Source organism: Mobula hypostoma, chromosome 22 (assembly GCF_963921235.1).
Source record: "Mobula hypostoma chromosome 22, sMobHyp1.1, whole genome shotgun sequence".
Lineage (NCBI taxonomy): Eukaryota > Metazoa > Chordata > Chondrichthyes > Myliobatiformes > Myliobatidae > Mobula > Mobula hypostoma.
The window spans coordinates 33,782,406-33,799,314 of record NC_086118.1 but is presented as its reverse complement, the minus strand read 5'-3'; the positions used below and the strand labels follow the sequence as shown (position 1 = coordinate 33,799,314).

At 39.5% G+C, this 16,909-nt stretch overlaps 2 protein-coding genes across 2 annotated transcripts; both read right to left on the bottom strand.

Moving 5' to 3' along the window:
* Positions 1-3,711: 3,711 nt before the first annotated feature.
* On the bottom strand, positions 3,712-9,300 carry LOC134360262 (fatty acid-binding protein 1, liver-like). Its single transcript, XM_063074408.1, has 4 exons — positions 9,149-9,300; positions 6,037-6,209; positions 4,766-4,858; positions 3,712-3,838 (listed from the first exon to the last, which is right to left on the bottom strand). The coding sequence occupies exons 1-4, from the start codon at positions 9,282-9,284 to the stop codon at positions 3,788-3,790; spliced, it is 453 nt and encodes a 150-aa protein (XP_062930478.1). The 5' UTR covers positions 9,285-9,300; the 3' UTR covers positions 3,712-3,787.
* A 3,388-nt stretch (positions 9,301-12,688) lies between these two features.
* On the bottom strand, positions 12,689-16,465 carry LOC134360261 (fatty acid-binding protein 1, liver-like). The gene is made up of 4 exons (XM_063074407.1): positions 16,312-16,465; positions 15,348-15,520; positions 14,067-14,159; positions 12,689-12,811 (listed from the first exon to the last, which is right to left on the bottom strand). Exons 1-4 carry the CDS (start codon positions 16,445-16,447, stop codon positions 12,761-12,763), a joined length of 453 nt encoding a protein of 150 aa, XP_062930477.1. The 5' UTR covers positions 16,448-16,465; the 3' UTR covers positions 12,689-12,760.
* Between the last annotated feature and the right edge of the window lie 444 nt (positions 16,466-16,909).

The window sequence follows — 16,909 nt, the reverse complement described above, 5'->3', positions numbered from 1 at the left end:
AGGGGAAAATAAATAAATAAACAAATAAATAAACTGCAGTATACGGATATTGAACAGTTTAAAAGTGGTGCAAAAAAACCCTGAAATAATATATGTTAAAAAAGTGAGGTAGTGTTCATGGGTTCAATTTCCATTTAAGAATTGGAAGGCAGAGGGGAAGAAGCTGTTCCTGAATCACTGAGTGTGTGCCTTCAAGCTTCTGTGTCTCCTCCCTGATGGTAACAGTGAGAAAAGGGCATGCTGTGGGTGCTGCTCTCATCTCCATTTGAGATTCTACCAACAATGGTTGTATCATCAGCAAATTTATAGATGGTATTTGAGCTATGCCTAGCCTCACAGTCATGGGTATAGAGAGAGCAGAGCAGTGGGATAAGCACACACCCCTGAGGTATGCCAGTGTTGATCGTCAGCGAGGAGGAGATGTTATCACCAATCCACACAGACTGTGGCCTTCTGGTTAGGAAGTTGAGGATCCAGTTGCAGAGGGAGGTACAAAGGCCCAGGTTCTGTAACTTCTCAATCAGGATTGTGGGAAGGTGAGGATGTTAGAGATTGTTTTTTTCACGCAGAGAATGGTAGGCGCATGGAACACACTGCCAGGGGTGGTGGCAGAGGCAGATACGTTAGGGATATTTAAGAGACTTTTAGATAGGCACAGGGATAATAGATAAATGGAGGGTTATGAGAGAGGAAAGGATTATATTGATCTTGGAGTAGGTTAAAAGTTTGGCACAACATTGTGGGCTGAAGGTACTGTACTGTTCCATGTTCTGTGTTTTCAGCTCATTATTGAACGGCAGAGCAGACTCGATGGGCCAAATAGCCTATTTCTGCTCCTATATCTTATGATCTATTGTGTGGTACATCCTGCTGAGCTAAAAATGTTTATAAACAAAGATGTACAATAAATGTAAATATTAAAGTGCATATTCCAGCTAATTTCCAGGGAACCTTTAAAGTATTGGCCACTTTTGGGAATTGCTGCCTTCAATAATGAGGCTGGATTAGCTTAGTTTTGCACCCATGCAGAGGGGTGGGTGGTGCGGGTAGGCTAATGCACATTGTATTGTTGAAGGTGAATGTAGAGGGGAATGATCGGGGATCATTGACAAGGATCTACTCCTGTTTTTGTGATCCATGGTTGTATTGTAAAGGGTTAATCTTTGTGCTTGTCAAACGCCTCACCACTGTGGCCTTGAACATACCAGAACTGGCTGCAGGAGCTTTGGTTACGGCCATGGGATACAATACAACCAGGAGAATGCATGACTATGGGAGTATAAGCACGGGAACGTGAATGTTAGGTGAACGCAGGGATGAGACTTGCGAAGAGTGGCAACAAGTAATGATTGGCTGGGGTTCGGTGGTTTGAGCAGTGCAGTGTTTCATATCAATGGAGAGGATATAAAATTAGAGTGGTTGGGCCTTGGGATTAGATCAACAAGGCCACTCCGACGGGCTGATCGTGATCACCACAATGAATCAAATGGGAGGGGTGCTGCAGTGAGAGGGTGTGGTAAACCATATCCTATGATGGGCGGGAGGACACGGTCTCCATCCGCGACCTGGCGCCCGCAGGAGCACCGGGCCCCTACCCTGAACACTCCATGGTGACTATTGACCCCGTACCCACCGATGTACGTACCCACGAGACACCGCGCACTCCAAACCCTACCCAGACACCACACGACACTCCCATACCGGGTACGACGCACACGCACGAGGGATTAACAACACCTAACATGCTGGCACCTCAAGTCAGGCCGGAGCCAGCACAACCGCCATCGCCGGTGCAATCACCACTGGCGCTACGTAGGTCACAGCGACGGACTCGACCGCCTGATAGACTTAACCTGTAAATATACTTCTTGTAAATATTGTCAGTCACTTCACCCCGCGGGACTCTTTCTAAAAAAAGGAGGGGTGAATGTGGTAAACCATATGTATATGTTGTAACTGGGTTAACTGTCTGGACACGCCCCTCTGCTGACTGCCCCTGTGGCTCCTCACACAGAGTCTTGTATAAAGGTGTTCACCTTGCCCCTCCCCCTCAGTCCAGGAGCAGACACTCACTGTGGAGGTCGTATTGTACAGCGAATAAAAGCCTTTCGGTATTTTACCAAACCTCAGTCTTTTGGAGTTATTGAAGGTGCTTCAGAGGGCCCAGGCACGTGTAGATAAGTGTTTTAATACTTGTTATTCTGTCCTAATAAACAAAGTTTTGAAGTTCTAAGTAGGTAATTCAAGATTTTATCTTTCTGGCTAACTCAGCCAATTCCAATAACCTATTATTGTAATGAAAGAACCTCTTTCCTGAAATATTTTGTATGCCACAAATATTTTAGCATTGGTGTCAACAATGCTCAGCCCACTGGTTACCATGAAAATAAAAAAAAAAGCTGCAGATGCTGGCAATCTGGAAAAGATAATACTGGAAACATCCAGCAGGTTAGGCAACAACTGAGAAAAGAACAAAAAGAATCAACATGAGAAAAAGGAAGAAGTAAAAGACAGGAGTTTTATCTCAAGTGACATCACTTCACCACCCCAGACCCAAACTTTCTTTCCACAGTAAAACAATTCTTTCAATCTAATGTATTGCATCCAGTTCTCAGAACTGGTTCTGCTTTCCATTGGGAAGATGCTGGTTAGGAGAATGCTCTGTGTACTACCTACGCTCGGTCTGTGAGGATAATCCTGGGCTTCCTACTGCCTGTCACTTTAATTCTTTACCCCATTCTCACTCTGACTTATCTATCTGTAACCTTTGCACTTTTATAACAGGACCCTAAGTAAGCCTGAGGGTTTAATTTAATCTTTCATTTGGGCATCTTGTAACCTGAAGGAAAGCATTTAATCTTTAAATTGGGGATCGTATAACCTTCTGGACTCAATATCAAATTCTGCTACAGACAACTCACTCTTTCTGTTTACATCAGAACAGGCCAGCTTTGCATTATTTCTCTGTGTACCTGCCCTCCAGCTCAAAACTTTCAGATGTCCTTTAGTTTACATTCTCTCTCTAACAATCCACATAAACTTTTTAAGCAGATGGTTCCCTCAACATGTTATTCCCAGAGCAATCCTCCATGACCTCGATCAACACGTTGATGTCGTGCGGAGGCTTGCGTGCTTCAAGGACTCAATCAGGCAATGCCAGCTCACGCCACCCATGTTGGAACGGCTGTGGACGAGATACCAGATGAAGATTGATCCAACCCTGGCTCCCGAACGAACAGACTCGTGTCTGCTCCTCGCGAACCAGACTTCATCATAAATCAAGCCAACCTTCCCACTTGTGTGCACCCATGGCACTTGACAAAAAAAATTAGAGTGTGAAGAGAAAAACATATGAAACAACAAAACTAGAGGAATACTGGCTTCAACCTGATATATAGATTCCCTTTGTCATTTCCGTCGCTCTTCCACCATCCCCGCAGCTTAAAGCTTGTTTTCTCATTTTTCCCCTTGCGCTGAATTGTTGATTCTGTTTCATTTCCCACAGTTGCTGTCTGACTGTTTAGGTATTTTTTTGCCCAGTTCTTCACTGTTTTCTTCCACACACAACCAGAGATAAAAGCTGACAATTATGAGTTCAAACCATTACATTTACATCCAGATGACGATTTGAACAGCTATAGCTAGGAATCATTTAGTTATTACTGCAGCCAAATTAACATCTCCCTAGTTTTGACAAATGACAACATAAAATGAATTTTCCAAACCGTTGCATTTTATTTGAAGTGACTCACACAAGACAAGTATGTTCACTTCAAGACAAACCACTTTATAGTTTTTTACTGGTTCTTGTGTAGGTGATATTTCCAGCCGTTAGTTTCTGAAAGAACAACAAGATACTGAAGTTTATCCAAATGGAACATCTTTCAGATTTGTTTCAAGTATTCATTATGAAAACCTAATGCAAGTTCAAAACTTAATGATAAGTATATTATAACTTCCATTAAAAGTAATGATATACGATTAAGTTTCTCTATAAATATATTTTGACACATAGTTTTCATTGACTTTCCAATGTAGTTTTTTGGAAACTGGGCTTTCAATTTAATATCAACCGGACCCCAAAGATACAAGCGTTGGAGTCTGGAACAACACACAATATGCTGGAGGATCTCAAAGGGCCAGGCAGCATCTATGGAGAGAAATGGATGGTTGATATTTTGGGTTCAGACCCTCCATGTGGACCACAGACACTGCCTGATTTACTGAGTTCCTCCAGTGAATTACGTGTTGAGACAGACCCTCAAGGATTATCGTGGCTTTCTGAAGATACTGTAGGAGTAGCTTCTTCCACTCTGTCATGAGTCCATGAATACTATTTTGTCATTTTTTTTACACTATTTATTTATTTTGTAATTTATAATAATTTTGTGTCTCTGCATTGAACCTCTGTCATAAAACAACAATTTTCATGACATAGATGTCAGCGATACTAAACCAGACTCTGATTCTGACTGTTACAGCTTCATAGCAACACAGCATGGAAAGAGGGACTTCGGCCCATCTCATCCGTGCTGACTCAGATGCCAATCAATGCTTATCCCATCTACCCCAGCTAAATGTCTAATACACAGGTATACAAAGCCCAATGTATTAATGTATGAATTAAAACCATGCAGAAATAAATTCAAGTTTCTAAAGAGCATGACAGTAGGTTAGCAATTACTTAGTTGGCATTTGAAATTTCTACTCAGATTGCAGGGGCAGAAACCCACTTAAACTAATAGAAGAATAGAGAGGCACTTACATCAATTAGTTTGTCCTCATTCAGTTCTGTAACCAATGTTGCTGCATCGAATTTGACAACAATCTTGTTTGGACCATCAAAATTTGCTGTGGACTGAAGAAAAATAATATTAGAGTTTAACGATTGCAAAAAAAAATCCATTGGAATTTGAATATATGGATAAATCCTTTTAGTCCCTTTTAAGATCTGGGCAGCCAAGAGATCTTGGGATTTTGCTTATTTGATTGCATCAGCAGATTGTCGATAGAACATAAGGTCCTGAAGCAGATCGGTACAGCTCAGCTGATGGAGATCTATGAATTGGCCCTGAACGGAAGCCTGGTGATAGATCCTGGATGGTTACCCAGTCATAGATGCCCGCTAGTCGGCTTGCTAGAAGTCCACGCAAAGACCCAGAGGAGAAATCAATATATAGGCCCTGAGTGAAGGGGTTCAGAGTAGGCTGGCAGCTATGCTTACTTGTACCTTAGATAGGCCTTGCTTTGTAATTTATTTTATTTTGAAGCTATTCATGGGTCGGACTGAGCAGTTGAGGCATGAGTTACATGCAGACATCTGGCTCACTCTCTCTGGAGAGGCTCACTGGCTCTTCAGTTCTACAGCTGCAACACAACAGTTCCTTGTTTCTTATGGTATGAAGACCTCAATCTTTCCAATCTACTGATGAGATTAATTGGTGTGAGATACTTTGGGGCCCAGAGCTGTCATTCTATCAAAACAAGAAATCATTATAGATATTAAGAAGCAGAAAGCGGACCTTCCAAGTTGAAATTTGCAGTGTTGGTGTCCTACAAAAAAAAAACCTAAGGTGACTGAAAATCCAGAAAACGATGCATGAGATGGAAAGACTTCCTCATTGACTTTCTCTCTTCTTCCCCATCTCCACAAACATAATTTTGTGTATTTATTTATAATATGCTGTTGTGTTTTAAGATGAGATAGCTGCAAATGAAAATTAAGGAAAATAAACAAGATAAAGAGGCGAGCCCTCAGCACCAACTGACAGATACAAATTAACTCAAGCTGTAGGCAGAATACTAGAGTCGTATTGTCCTAAGGCAGAAAGCCATAGTTAAAAGATGCTTAAAGAGACCGCGAAAGCAGCAGGGGTTGACTTGCTGCCCAACTTCAGGAGGTGAAGTTGCTCTTTACGAATAGGTTTGCCATTTTGTATCACATTGTGCACTGAGAAATTCTTTGATCTGCCTAACTTCGGCGACCTGAAACAATTACTTCTAATCCTGCGTGATCAGCAAGGCTGCAAACTGTACCTTCAGCTTACTGCCTGAGAGTGTTCCAAACTCAGCTTCCTGTCCTATGGTAAATACGTTGTGAATCACATTATCTCCAGTTGTGATTTTGCAATCAAAGTGATCTCCATTTTGAATGATCTCCGTGATACTTTTCACGTCTTTGTATTTTTGAATCACTTCATCTGAGGTTCCTGAGAAAAACAAAACGAGAAAATTTGAGAATTTGGATCCAAACTTTTGTTATCTTTTTAACTAAACCACCAGATTCAGAGAAATATGAAGTAAATGCACTTTGTTCTCAGGAAGTTCGGTATGTCTTAGGCAAACACGAGGAATTCTGCAGATGCTGGAAATTCAAGCAACACACATCAAAGTTGCTGTGTCTTTCTCTCACTCTCCTTTTTCTCCCTCTGTCCCTCTGACAATACCCCTTGCCCATCCACTGGGTTCCCCCCCCCCCCCGTTTCCTTCTCCCTGGGCCTCCTGTCCCATGATCCTCTCTTATCCCTTTTGCCAATCACCTGTCCAGCTCTTGGCTCCATCCCTTCCCCACCTGACTTCTCCTATTATTTTGGATCTCCCCCTCCCCCTCCAACTTTCAAATCCCTTACTCACTCTTCCTTCAGTTAGTCCTGATGAAGGGTCTCGGCATGAAACGTCGACTGCGCCTCTTCCTATAGATGCTGCCTGGCCTGCTGCGTTCACCAGCAACTTTGATGTGTGTTGTCGGTATGTCTTAGTGTTTGTTTCATAACATCGAAGTGGCTGTCCTAATTCCTCCGGGTATAAAGTGTGAATGTGTTCAAAGGCAGCAGCAGTTTTAATTAGATATTATCTCTTTCACTTATTCTTGAGTAAGGTGATAACCCATTTTTAAAAGTGGCTCAGAGAAAGGAATTAATGTTGCCATTTGTAAACACTTGAAGTAAAGAGATTTATTAAAAAACTTGGTGTTTAATTTTTAACAAGGTTGAATTAAACAATATTTATGCAGTTAGTTTATAGCACTGGCTTTTAAAATACTGTGTATATCAATAACTGCATTCAGTTCCTTCCTGTGAATACTTAGCATTAGCAAATCGATTTTTACACAGTTCAACGTGTTTTCCTGGTAATTGATGAGAAGGGGAAATTTAAAATTACAAACACTTATATTTAAAAAGACAAAATTTTATCCTCAGTCATATAGAATGGATAAATTATTTACTATTATCTTAGATGAAGCGGTTGAAATATTCTGTTTATGTCATGAATGATATTCTGAACAATATCTTATAACCATATAGCAATTACAGCACGAAAACAGGCCATCTCGGTCCTTCTAGTCCGTGCCGAACTCTTACTCTCACCTAGTCCCACTGACCTGCACTCAGCCCATAACCCTCCATTCCTTTCCTGTCCATATATCTATCCAATTTAACTTTAAATGACAACATCGAACCTGCCTCAACCACTTCTGCTGGAAGCTCGTTCTACACAGCTACCACTCTCTGAGTAAAGACGTTTCCCCTCATGTTACCCCTAAACTTTTGCCCTTTATCTCTCAACTCATGTCCTCTTGTTTAAATCTCCCCAATTCTCAATGGAAAAAGCCTATCCACATCAACTTTATCAATCCCCCTCGTAATTTTAAACACCTCTATCAAGTCCCCCCTCAACCTTCTACGCTCCAAAGAATAAAGACCTAACTTGTTCAACCTTTCTCTGTAACTTAGGAGATGAAACCCAGGCATCATTTTAGTAAATCTCCTCTGTACTCTCTCAATTTTATTGACATCTTTCCTATAATTTGGTGACCAGAACTGTAAACAGTACTCCAAATTTGGCCTTACCAATGCCTTATACAATTTCAACATTATATCCCAACTCCTATACTCAACGCTCTGATTAATAAAGGCCAGCATACCAAAAGCTTTCTTCACCACCCTATCCACATGAGATTCCACCTTCAGGGAACTATGCACCATTATTCCTAGATCCCTCTGTTCTACAGCATTCTTCAATGCCCTACCATTTACCATGTATGTCCTATTTTGATTAGTCCTACCAAAATGTAGCACCTCACATTTTTCAGCATTAAACTCCATCTGCCATCTTTCAGCCCATTCTTCTAACTGGCCTAAATCCCTCTGCAAGCATTGAAAACCTACTTCATTATCCACAACGCCATCTATCTTAGTATCATCTGCATACTTACTAATCCAATTTACCACCCCATCATCCAGATCATTAATATATATGATAAACAACATTGAACCCAGTACAGATCCCTGAGGCACACCGCTACACACTGTCCTCCAATCTGACACACAGTTATCCACCACTACTCTCTGACATCTCCTATCCAGCCACTGCTGAATCCATTTTACTACTTCAATATTAATGCCTAACGATTGAACCTTCCTAACTAACCTTCCGTATGGAACCTTGTCAAAGGCCTTACTGAAGTCCATATAGACAACATCTACCACTTTACTCTCGTCAACTTTCCTAGTAACCTCTTCAAAAAATTCAATAAGATTTGTCAAACATGACCTTCCACGCACAAATCCATGTTGACTGTTCCTAATCAGACCCTGTCTATCCAGATAATTATATATACCATCTCTAAGAATACTTTCCATCAAATTACCCACCACTGACGTCAAACTCACAGGCTGATAATTACTAAGTTTACTCTTAGAACTCTTTTTAAACAATGGATCCACATGAGCAATACACCAATCCTCTGGCACCATCCCCATTTCTAATGACATTTGAAATATTGCTGTCAGAGCCCCTGCTATTTCCACACTAACTTCCCTCAAGGTCCTAGGGAATATCTTGTCTGGACCCGGAGACTTATCCACTTTTATATTCCTTAAAAGCGCCAGTACTTCCTCTTCTTTAATCGTCATACTTTCCATAACTACCCTTCTTGTTTCCTTCACCTTACACAATTCAATATCCTTCTCCTTAGTGAATACCGAAGAAAAGAAATTGTACAAAATCTCCCCCGTCTTCTAATTGATAAAATACCTCTTCTGCTAAGTTTTGGATCAAGTAGCAGCTCAAATCAGTTTTGATTAAGAAAAGCACACTTTATTTTATTGAAATTCTGCTCAGCTCAGGAGCTGTATATTTAACTTACCAATGGCTTTCATGAATGGCTCAAAGTTCTCTCTGCTCTGAAGCTCATATTTTCCTGAGAAGGACATTTTGGCAGCTCCTTTTGCAGTGGATGTAAAATGTGATGGCTTTCTACTTTGCTTTATAGTCTTAACCATATCTAGAAATCTATTAATAAATGTTTGAGAAGTTTAATAATTAACACTGATATTATGCAATATCACCAATACTGTATGTATTCCTTTTTAAATTTTGATTCTGCACCATGCAATCTGGCTGGTAAGAGGAAAGGTTGTGAATATAATCCAAAACTCTGCCAGATTTAACATACCATATCACAGTAGGGAAAAGATGATTAGTTACGAGATTACCACCCTTCTTCCTTGTCACCATCTTTCTGCAACACAGTTTTGATCACAAAATCAATGAGTCCAACAGCATTCAAAATCCTCTACCTATTCCATGATACGTGCACTAAACTTGCAACAACCCACCAGCATCAAATTAAAAGTGCCACATTGTTTACTTTCCTGATGTATTCATGATTTCATTAAATCTGATTTATCACTGATTCATGGAAACTTTGAGCACAAAAATGGTTTGTTTGATCTAGTGTCTCTGTTAGTTAAAAAAGGAGGAAGTTCATTAATTTCAACGTCATATTAGAGATTTTAAGGGCTGAAATGTAGCATAAATCTTAATGATTAAAGGGAAATTTGAATTTGATGTGCAACATGTAATTTTTAAGATAGTTGAGGCCTTTGATAGAGATAAGTGGTATGTTAGCCATTAATACAAGAAGATTTGAGTGCAGTGTAAAAACACTTTACGGCAATTATATGAAGCCTTGTTGAAACAGCACCTGGAGTATTTTGTACAGTTTTAGCTTTCCTAGCTAAAAAGAGAACATGCTTGACTTAGAGGATATGCTGTGAAGATTTGCTGTGTGAGCTGCCTTAACAACTATTGTCCAGTACCACAGTGATGAAGGGCTTTGAGAAGTTGGTCATGGCTAAAATCAACTCTTGCCTCAGTGAGTACCTGGACCCACTGCAATTTGCCTATTGCCACAATAGATCTATGGCAGACGTGATCTCTATGGCTCTTCATGCGGCCTTAGATCACTTGGGCAATACAAAGATCTATGTTAGAATGCTGTTTATTGACTATAGCTCAGCGTTTAACACCATCGTACCTGCAGTCCTGATCAAAAAGCTACAGATCCTGAGCTTCTGTACCTCCCTCTGCAATTGGATCCTGCACTTCCTAACTGAAAGACCACAATCCATGCGGATTGGTGATAACATCTCCACCTCGCTAACAATCAACACTGGCGCACCTCAGGGGTGTGTGTTTAGCCCACTGCTCTACTCTCTCTACACCCATGACTGTGTGGCTAAGCACAGTTCAAATGCCATCTATAAATTTGCTGGTGATTCAACCATTGTTGCCAGAATCTCAGATGCTGATGAGAGGGCGTACAGGAGTGAGATTACCAGCTAGTTGAGTGGCTTTGCAGCAACAACCTCGCACTCAGCGTCAGTAAGGCCCAAGAGCTGATTGTGGACTTCAGAAATGGTAAGATGAGGGAACACACACCAATACTGAGAGGGATCAGAGGTGGAGAGAGTGAACAATTTCAAGTTCCTGGCTGTTAATATCACTGAAGTCCTAACCTGGTTCCAACAGATCAGTGCAGCTATAAAGAAGGCAAGACGGCAGATATATTTCATTAGGAGTTTGTGGAGATTTGGTTTGTCACCTAAAACACTGGAAAATTTCTACAGATGTACCACGGAGAGCATTCTGACTGGCTGCATGATGGTGTGGTGGGGCTCTTGCACAGGATAAAAGTAAGCTGCAGAGAGTTGTTAAATTAGTCAGCTCCATCTCACACACACACTGTAATTCCTGTTTTTTAAAAAATATCTATCACGTATTGTGTTGTACTGCTGCTGCATAGTTAACAAATTTCACGACATACGCTGATGATATTAAACCTGATTCTGATTCTGATTACTACACTGGTTCCAGAGGTTTGTTATAAGAAGATATTGAGTAGAATAGTCCTGCATTCTCTGGAATTTGAAAGAGTGAAAGCAGATCTCTTTGAAGTATACACAATTCTTACAAGGCTTGACAGGCTAGACCAAAGGAGGATGTTTCCCCTGGCTGACCAGTCTAGACTAACACTCCAGTCAGAGGTCATAGTCTGAGAATTAGGGGTAAACCATTTAGAACTGAAGTGAGGAGAAATTGCTTCTTGTAGACAGTATGAAACTTTTGAATTCTATGTTGCATTTGGCTGTGGAAACTCAGTTATTAAGTTCAGTCCAAAGAGAGATTGATGGATTTCTTGCTGTAAAGGTATCAAAGGATATGGGGATGATGCAGGACAATGGCAATTAGGTAGAAATTGGCCTTGTGTTGATGAATGACGTTTCCAAATATTCTTTTTCTAGTTCCTATGTTCTGCCCAGTTCAACATTTGCCTGTTAAAGATCGTGATTTTCCTCGGACAAGCAAAGACAATGATAATGAACTGAAGGAAATGTTTTATTTCGTTACCGATGTATGCTTATATTGATGGGTGGTTCCTGAGGTATGGAAAGTAGAACTGCAAAGATGAAAATGTGCATCATCTGCATATTGCACTTGATGACAGAGATTAGTTTGGGAGTGGACAAATTACTAAGCATGTTGGATTGATTAGCTTCACTCCAGCTTGAAGTATGTTTGAGGCAAGGTGAGAAATCACAGCTAGAAAGATTGAAGAAAATAATGTGATAACGGTACAGCCTTGCTTGACTGAGATATAGTCCATTGCTTTAGATCACAGAGAGCATACAATAATATAGCAGCTGTGTTAATGAGGATAGTCAAATTTAAGAAGGATGTCTCAAAACTTCTCTTGTGATGCAAGTTAAAAGAGGCCGTACATGATGGCTGATGGTACTCGCCAACGTAAGACTTCCCAGCACTATGTTCTTTGCCATGTAGGAGGAAATAGTTGCAGATACATGGGGTAGTAGCATTCACAAGATTCTTCTGAATTGTAAGTCATAGTGGCCTTATGTTTCTTCATCATTTGTCTAAATTATGGAAGTCTTTACCAATATGCACCTACTAAAAGCACCTCAGTTCTTCTCTATCATCTTCTCAAGGCCCAATAGGGATCAACAGCCTTTGCAGGAAAACCCACATGCCTTGAATGAATAATAACAGGCATTCGCTTCAGATGGGGTTTGAAAATGGGAGTTTATATATAAATATATATATTGCATTTAGCTTACTCAATGGGCTGTTGATAGTAACCCACCCTGTCCCACAGTTTGATGACACACAGTTTTCTTTTCCACAACAACATAACAAAATCCTTTTGGGTTTCTATAATTAATATAATAATCCACACACAACCAGAGATAAAAGCTGACAATTGAGTTCAAACTATTAGGTTTACATCCAGATGAAGATTTGAACAGCTATAGCTAGGAATCATTTAGTTATTACTGCAGCCAAATCAACATATCCCTAGTTTCGACAAATGACAACATAAAACGACTTTTTCCAACCGTTGCATTTTATTTGAAGTGACTCAGACAAGACAAGTATGTTTATTTCAAGACAAAGCATTTTATATTTTTTTACTGATACTTGTGTAGATGATATTTCCAGCCGTTAGTTTCTGAAAGAACAACAAGATACTGAAGTTTATCCAAATGGAACATCTTTCAGATTTGTTTCAAGTATTCTTTATGAAGACCTAATACAAGTTCAAATCTTAATGACAAATATATTATAACTTTCATTAAAAGTAATTATATATGAGTAAGTTTCTCTATAAATATACTTTGACACATAATTTCCATTGACTTTCCAATGTAGTCCTTTGGAAACTGGACTTTCAATTTAATATCAACCGGACCCCAAAGAGACAAGCGTTGGAGTCTGGAGCAACACACAATATGCTGGAGGATCTCAAAGGGCCAGGCAGCATCTATGGAGAGAAATGGATGGTTGATATTTTGGGTTCAGACCCTCCATGTGGACCACAGACACTGCCTGATTTACTGAGTTCCTCCAGTGAATTACGTGCTGAGACAGACCCTCAAGGATTATCGTGGCTTTCTGTAGATACTGTAGGAGTAGCTTCTTCCACTCTGCCATGAGTCCATGAATATTATTTTGTCACTTTTTTTACACTATTTATTTATTTTGTAATTTATAGAAATTTAGTGTCTCTGCATTGAACCTCTGTCATAAAACAACAATTTTCATGACATAGATGTCAGTGATACTAAACCAGACTCTGATTCTGACTGTTACAGCTTCATAGCAACACAGCATGGAAAGAGGGACTTCGGCCCATCTCATCCGTGCTGACTCAGATGCCAATCAATGCTTATCCCATCTACCTATGTTTGGGCTATATCCCTTTTAAACCTTCCCTGTCCAAATGTTTTTTAAAATGTTGTAATTGTGCCTGTCTCCACCGCTTCTCTGGCAGTTTGTTCCCTTTACCCATCCCACTCTTCGTGAAAAAGTTGTTCCTCTGGTGCCTTCTAAATCTTTCCTCTCTCGCCTTAAATCCATGCCCTTTAATTTTAGACTTTCTTCTCTGGAAAAAAGATTGTGATTACCTGTGCCCCTTATAATCTTATAAACCTCTTTGCAGTAACTCTCTGCCTCTGCTCACTCCAGGGAATCCAATCGAATCTCTCCTTATACTCAGAAAGAAAGCATCCCAGCTAAATGTCTAATACACAGGTATACAAAGCCCAATGTATTAATGTATGAATTAAAACCATGCAGAAATAAATTCAACTTTCTAAAAAACATGACAATAGGTTAGCAATTACTTAGTTGGCATTTGAAATTTCTACTCAGATTGCAGGGGCAGAAACCCACTTAAACTAATAGAAGAATAGAGAGGCACTTACATTAATTAGTTTGTCCTCATTCAGTTCTGTAACCAATGTTATTGCATCCAATTTGACAACAATCTTGTTTGGACCATCAAAATTTGCTGTGGACTGAAGAAAAATAATATTAGAATTTAACGATTGCAAAAAAAATCCATTGGAATTTGAATATATGGATAAATCCTTTTAGTCCCTTTTAAGATCTGGGCAGCCAAGAGATCTTGGGATTTTGCTTATTTGATTGCATCAGCAGATTGTCGATAGAACATAAGGTCCTGAAGCAGATCAGTACAGCTCAGCTGATGGAGATCTATGAATTGGCCCTGAGCGGAAGCCTGGTGATAGATCCTGGATGGTTACCCAGTCATAGATGCCCGCTAGTCGGCTTGCTAGAAGTCCACGCAAAGACCCAGAGGAGAAATCAATATATAGGCCCTGAGTGAAGGGGTTCAGAGTAGGCTGGCAGCTATGGTTACTTGTACCTTAGATAGGCCTTGCTTTGTAATTTATTTTATTTTGAAACTATTCATGGGTCGGACTGAGCTGTTGAGGCATGAGTTAAATGCAGACATCTGGCTCACTGACTCTAACTCTCTCTGGAGAGGCTCACTGGCTCTTCAGTTCTACAGCTGACAACACAACGGTTCCTTGTTTCTTATGATATGAAGACCTCAATCTTTCCAACCTACTGATGAGATTAATTGGTGTGAGATACTTTGGGGCCCAGAGCTGTCATTCTATCAAAACAAGAAATCATTATAGATATTAAGAAGCAGAAAGCGGACCTTCCAAGTTGAAATTTGCAGTGTTGGTGTCCTACAAAAAAATAACCTAAGGTGACTGAAAATCCAGAAAACGATGCATGAGATGGAAAGACTTCCTCATTGGCTTTCTCTCTTCTTCCCCATCTCCACAAACATAATTTTGTGTATTTATTTATAATATGCTGTTGTGTTTTAAGATGAGATGGGTGCAAATGAAAATTAAGGAAAATAAACAAGATAAAGAGGCTAGCCCTCAGCACCAACTGACAGATACAAATTAACTCAAGCTGTAGGCAGAATACTAGAGTCGTATTGTCCTAAGGCAGAAAGCCATAGTTAAAAGATGCTTAAAGAGACCGCGAAAGCAGCAGGGGTTGATTTGCTGCCCAACTTCAGGAGGTGAAGTTGCTCTTTACGAATAGGTTTGCCATTTTGTATCACATTGTGCACTGAGAAATTCTTTGATCTGCCTAACTTCGGCGACCTGAAACAATTACTTCTAATCCTGCGTGAACAGCGAGGCTGCAAACTGTACCTTCAGCTTACTGACTGCGAGTGTTCCAAACTCAGCTTCTTGTCCTATGGTAAATACGTTGTGAATCACATTATCTCCAGTTGTGATTTTGCAATCAAAGTGATTTCCATTTTGAATGATCTCTGTGATACTTTTCACGTCTTTGTATTTTTGAATCACTTCATCTGAGGTTCCTGAGAAAAACATAAAACGAGAAAATTTGAGAATTTGGATCCAAACTTTTGTTATCTTTTCAACTAAAACATTAGATTCAGAGAAATATGAAGTAAATGTGTTTTGTTCTCAGGAAGGTCGGTATGTCTTAGTGTTTGTTTCGTAACATCGAAATGGCTTCCTAATTCCTCCTGGTTAAAGTGTGATTGTGTTCAAAGGTAGCAGCAGTTTTAATTAGATATTATCTCTTTCACTTATTCTTGAGTAAGGTGATAACCCATTTTTAAAAGTGGCTCAGAGAAAGGAATTAATGGTGCTAGTGTAAACACTTGAAGTAAAGAGATTTATTAAAAAACTTGGTGTTTAATTTTAAGCAAAGTTGAATTAAACAATATTTATGCAGTTAGTTTATAGCACTGGCTTTTAAAATATTGTGTAGGTCAATAGCTGCATTCAGATCCTTCCCGTGAATACTTAGCATTAGCAAATCGATTTTTACGCAGTTCAGAGCGTTTTCCTGGTAATTGATGAGGAGGAGAAATTTAAAATTACAAACACTTATATTTAAAAAGACAAAATTTTATCCTCAATCATATAGAATGGATAAATTATTTATTATTATCTTAGATGAAGCGGTTGAAATGTTCTGTTTATGTCATGAATGATATTCTGAACAATATCTTCTAATTGATAAAATACTTCTTCTGCTAAGTTTTGGATCAAGTAGCAGCTCAAATCAGTTTTGATTAAGAAAAGCACACTTTATTTTATTGAAATTCTGCTCAGCTCAGGAGCTGTATATTTAACTTACCAATGGCTTTCATGAATGGCTCAAAGTTCTCTCTGCTCTGAAGCTCATATTTTCCTGAGAAGGACATTTTGGCAGCTCCTTTTGCAGTGGATGTAAAATGTGATGGCTTTCTACTTTGCTTTATAGTCTTAACCATATCTAGAAATCTATTAATAGATGTTTGAGAAGTTTAATAATTAACACTGATATTGTGCAGTATCACCAATATGTATTCCTTTTTAAACTTTGATTCTGCACCATGCAATCTGGCTGGTAAGAGGAAAGGTTGTGAATATAATCCAAAACTCTGCCAGATTTAACATACCATATCACAGTAGGGAAAAGATGATTAGTTACGAGATTACCACCCTTTTTCCTTGTCACCATCTTTCTACAACACAGCTATGATCACAAAATCAATACGAGTCATTCAAAGTCCTCTACTTCTTCCATGATACGTGCACTAAACATGCAACAACCCACCAGCATCAATTTAAAAGTGCCACATTGTTTACTTTCCTGATGTATTCATGATTTCATTAAATCTGATTTATCACTGAATTATGGAAACTTTGAGCACACAAATGGTTTATTTGATCTAGTGTCTCTGTTAGTTAAA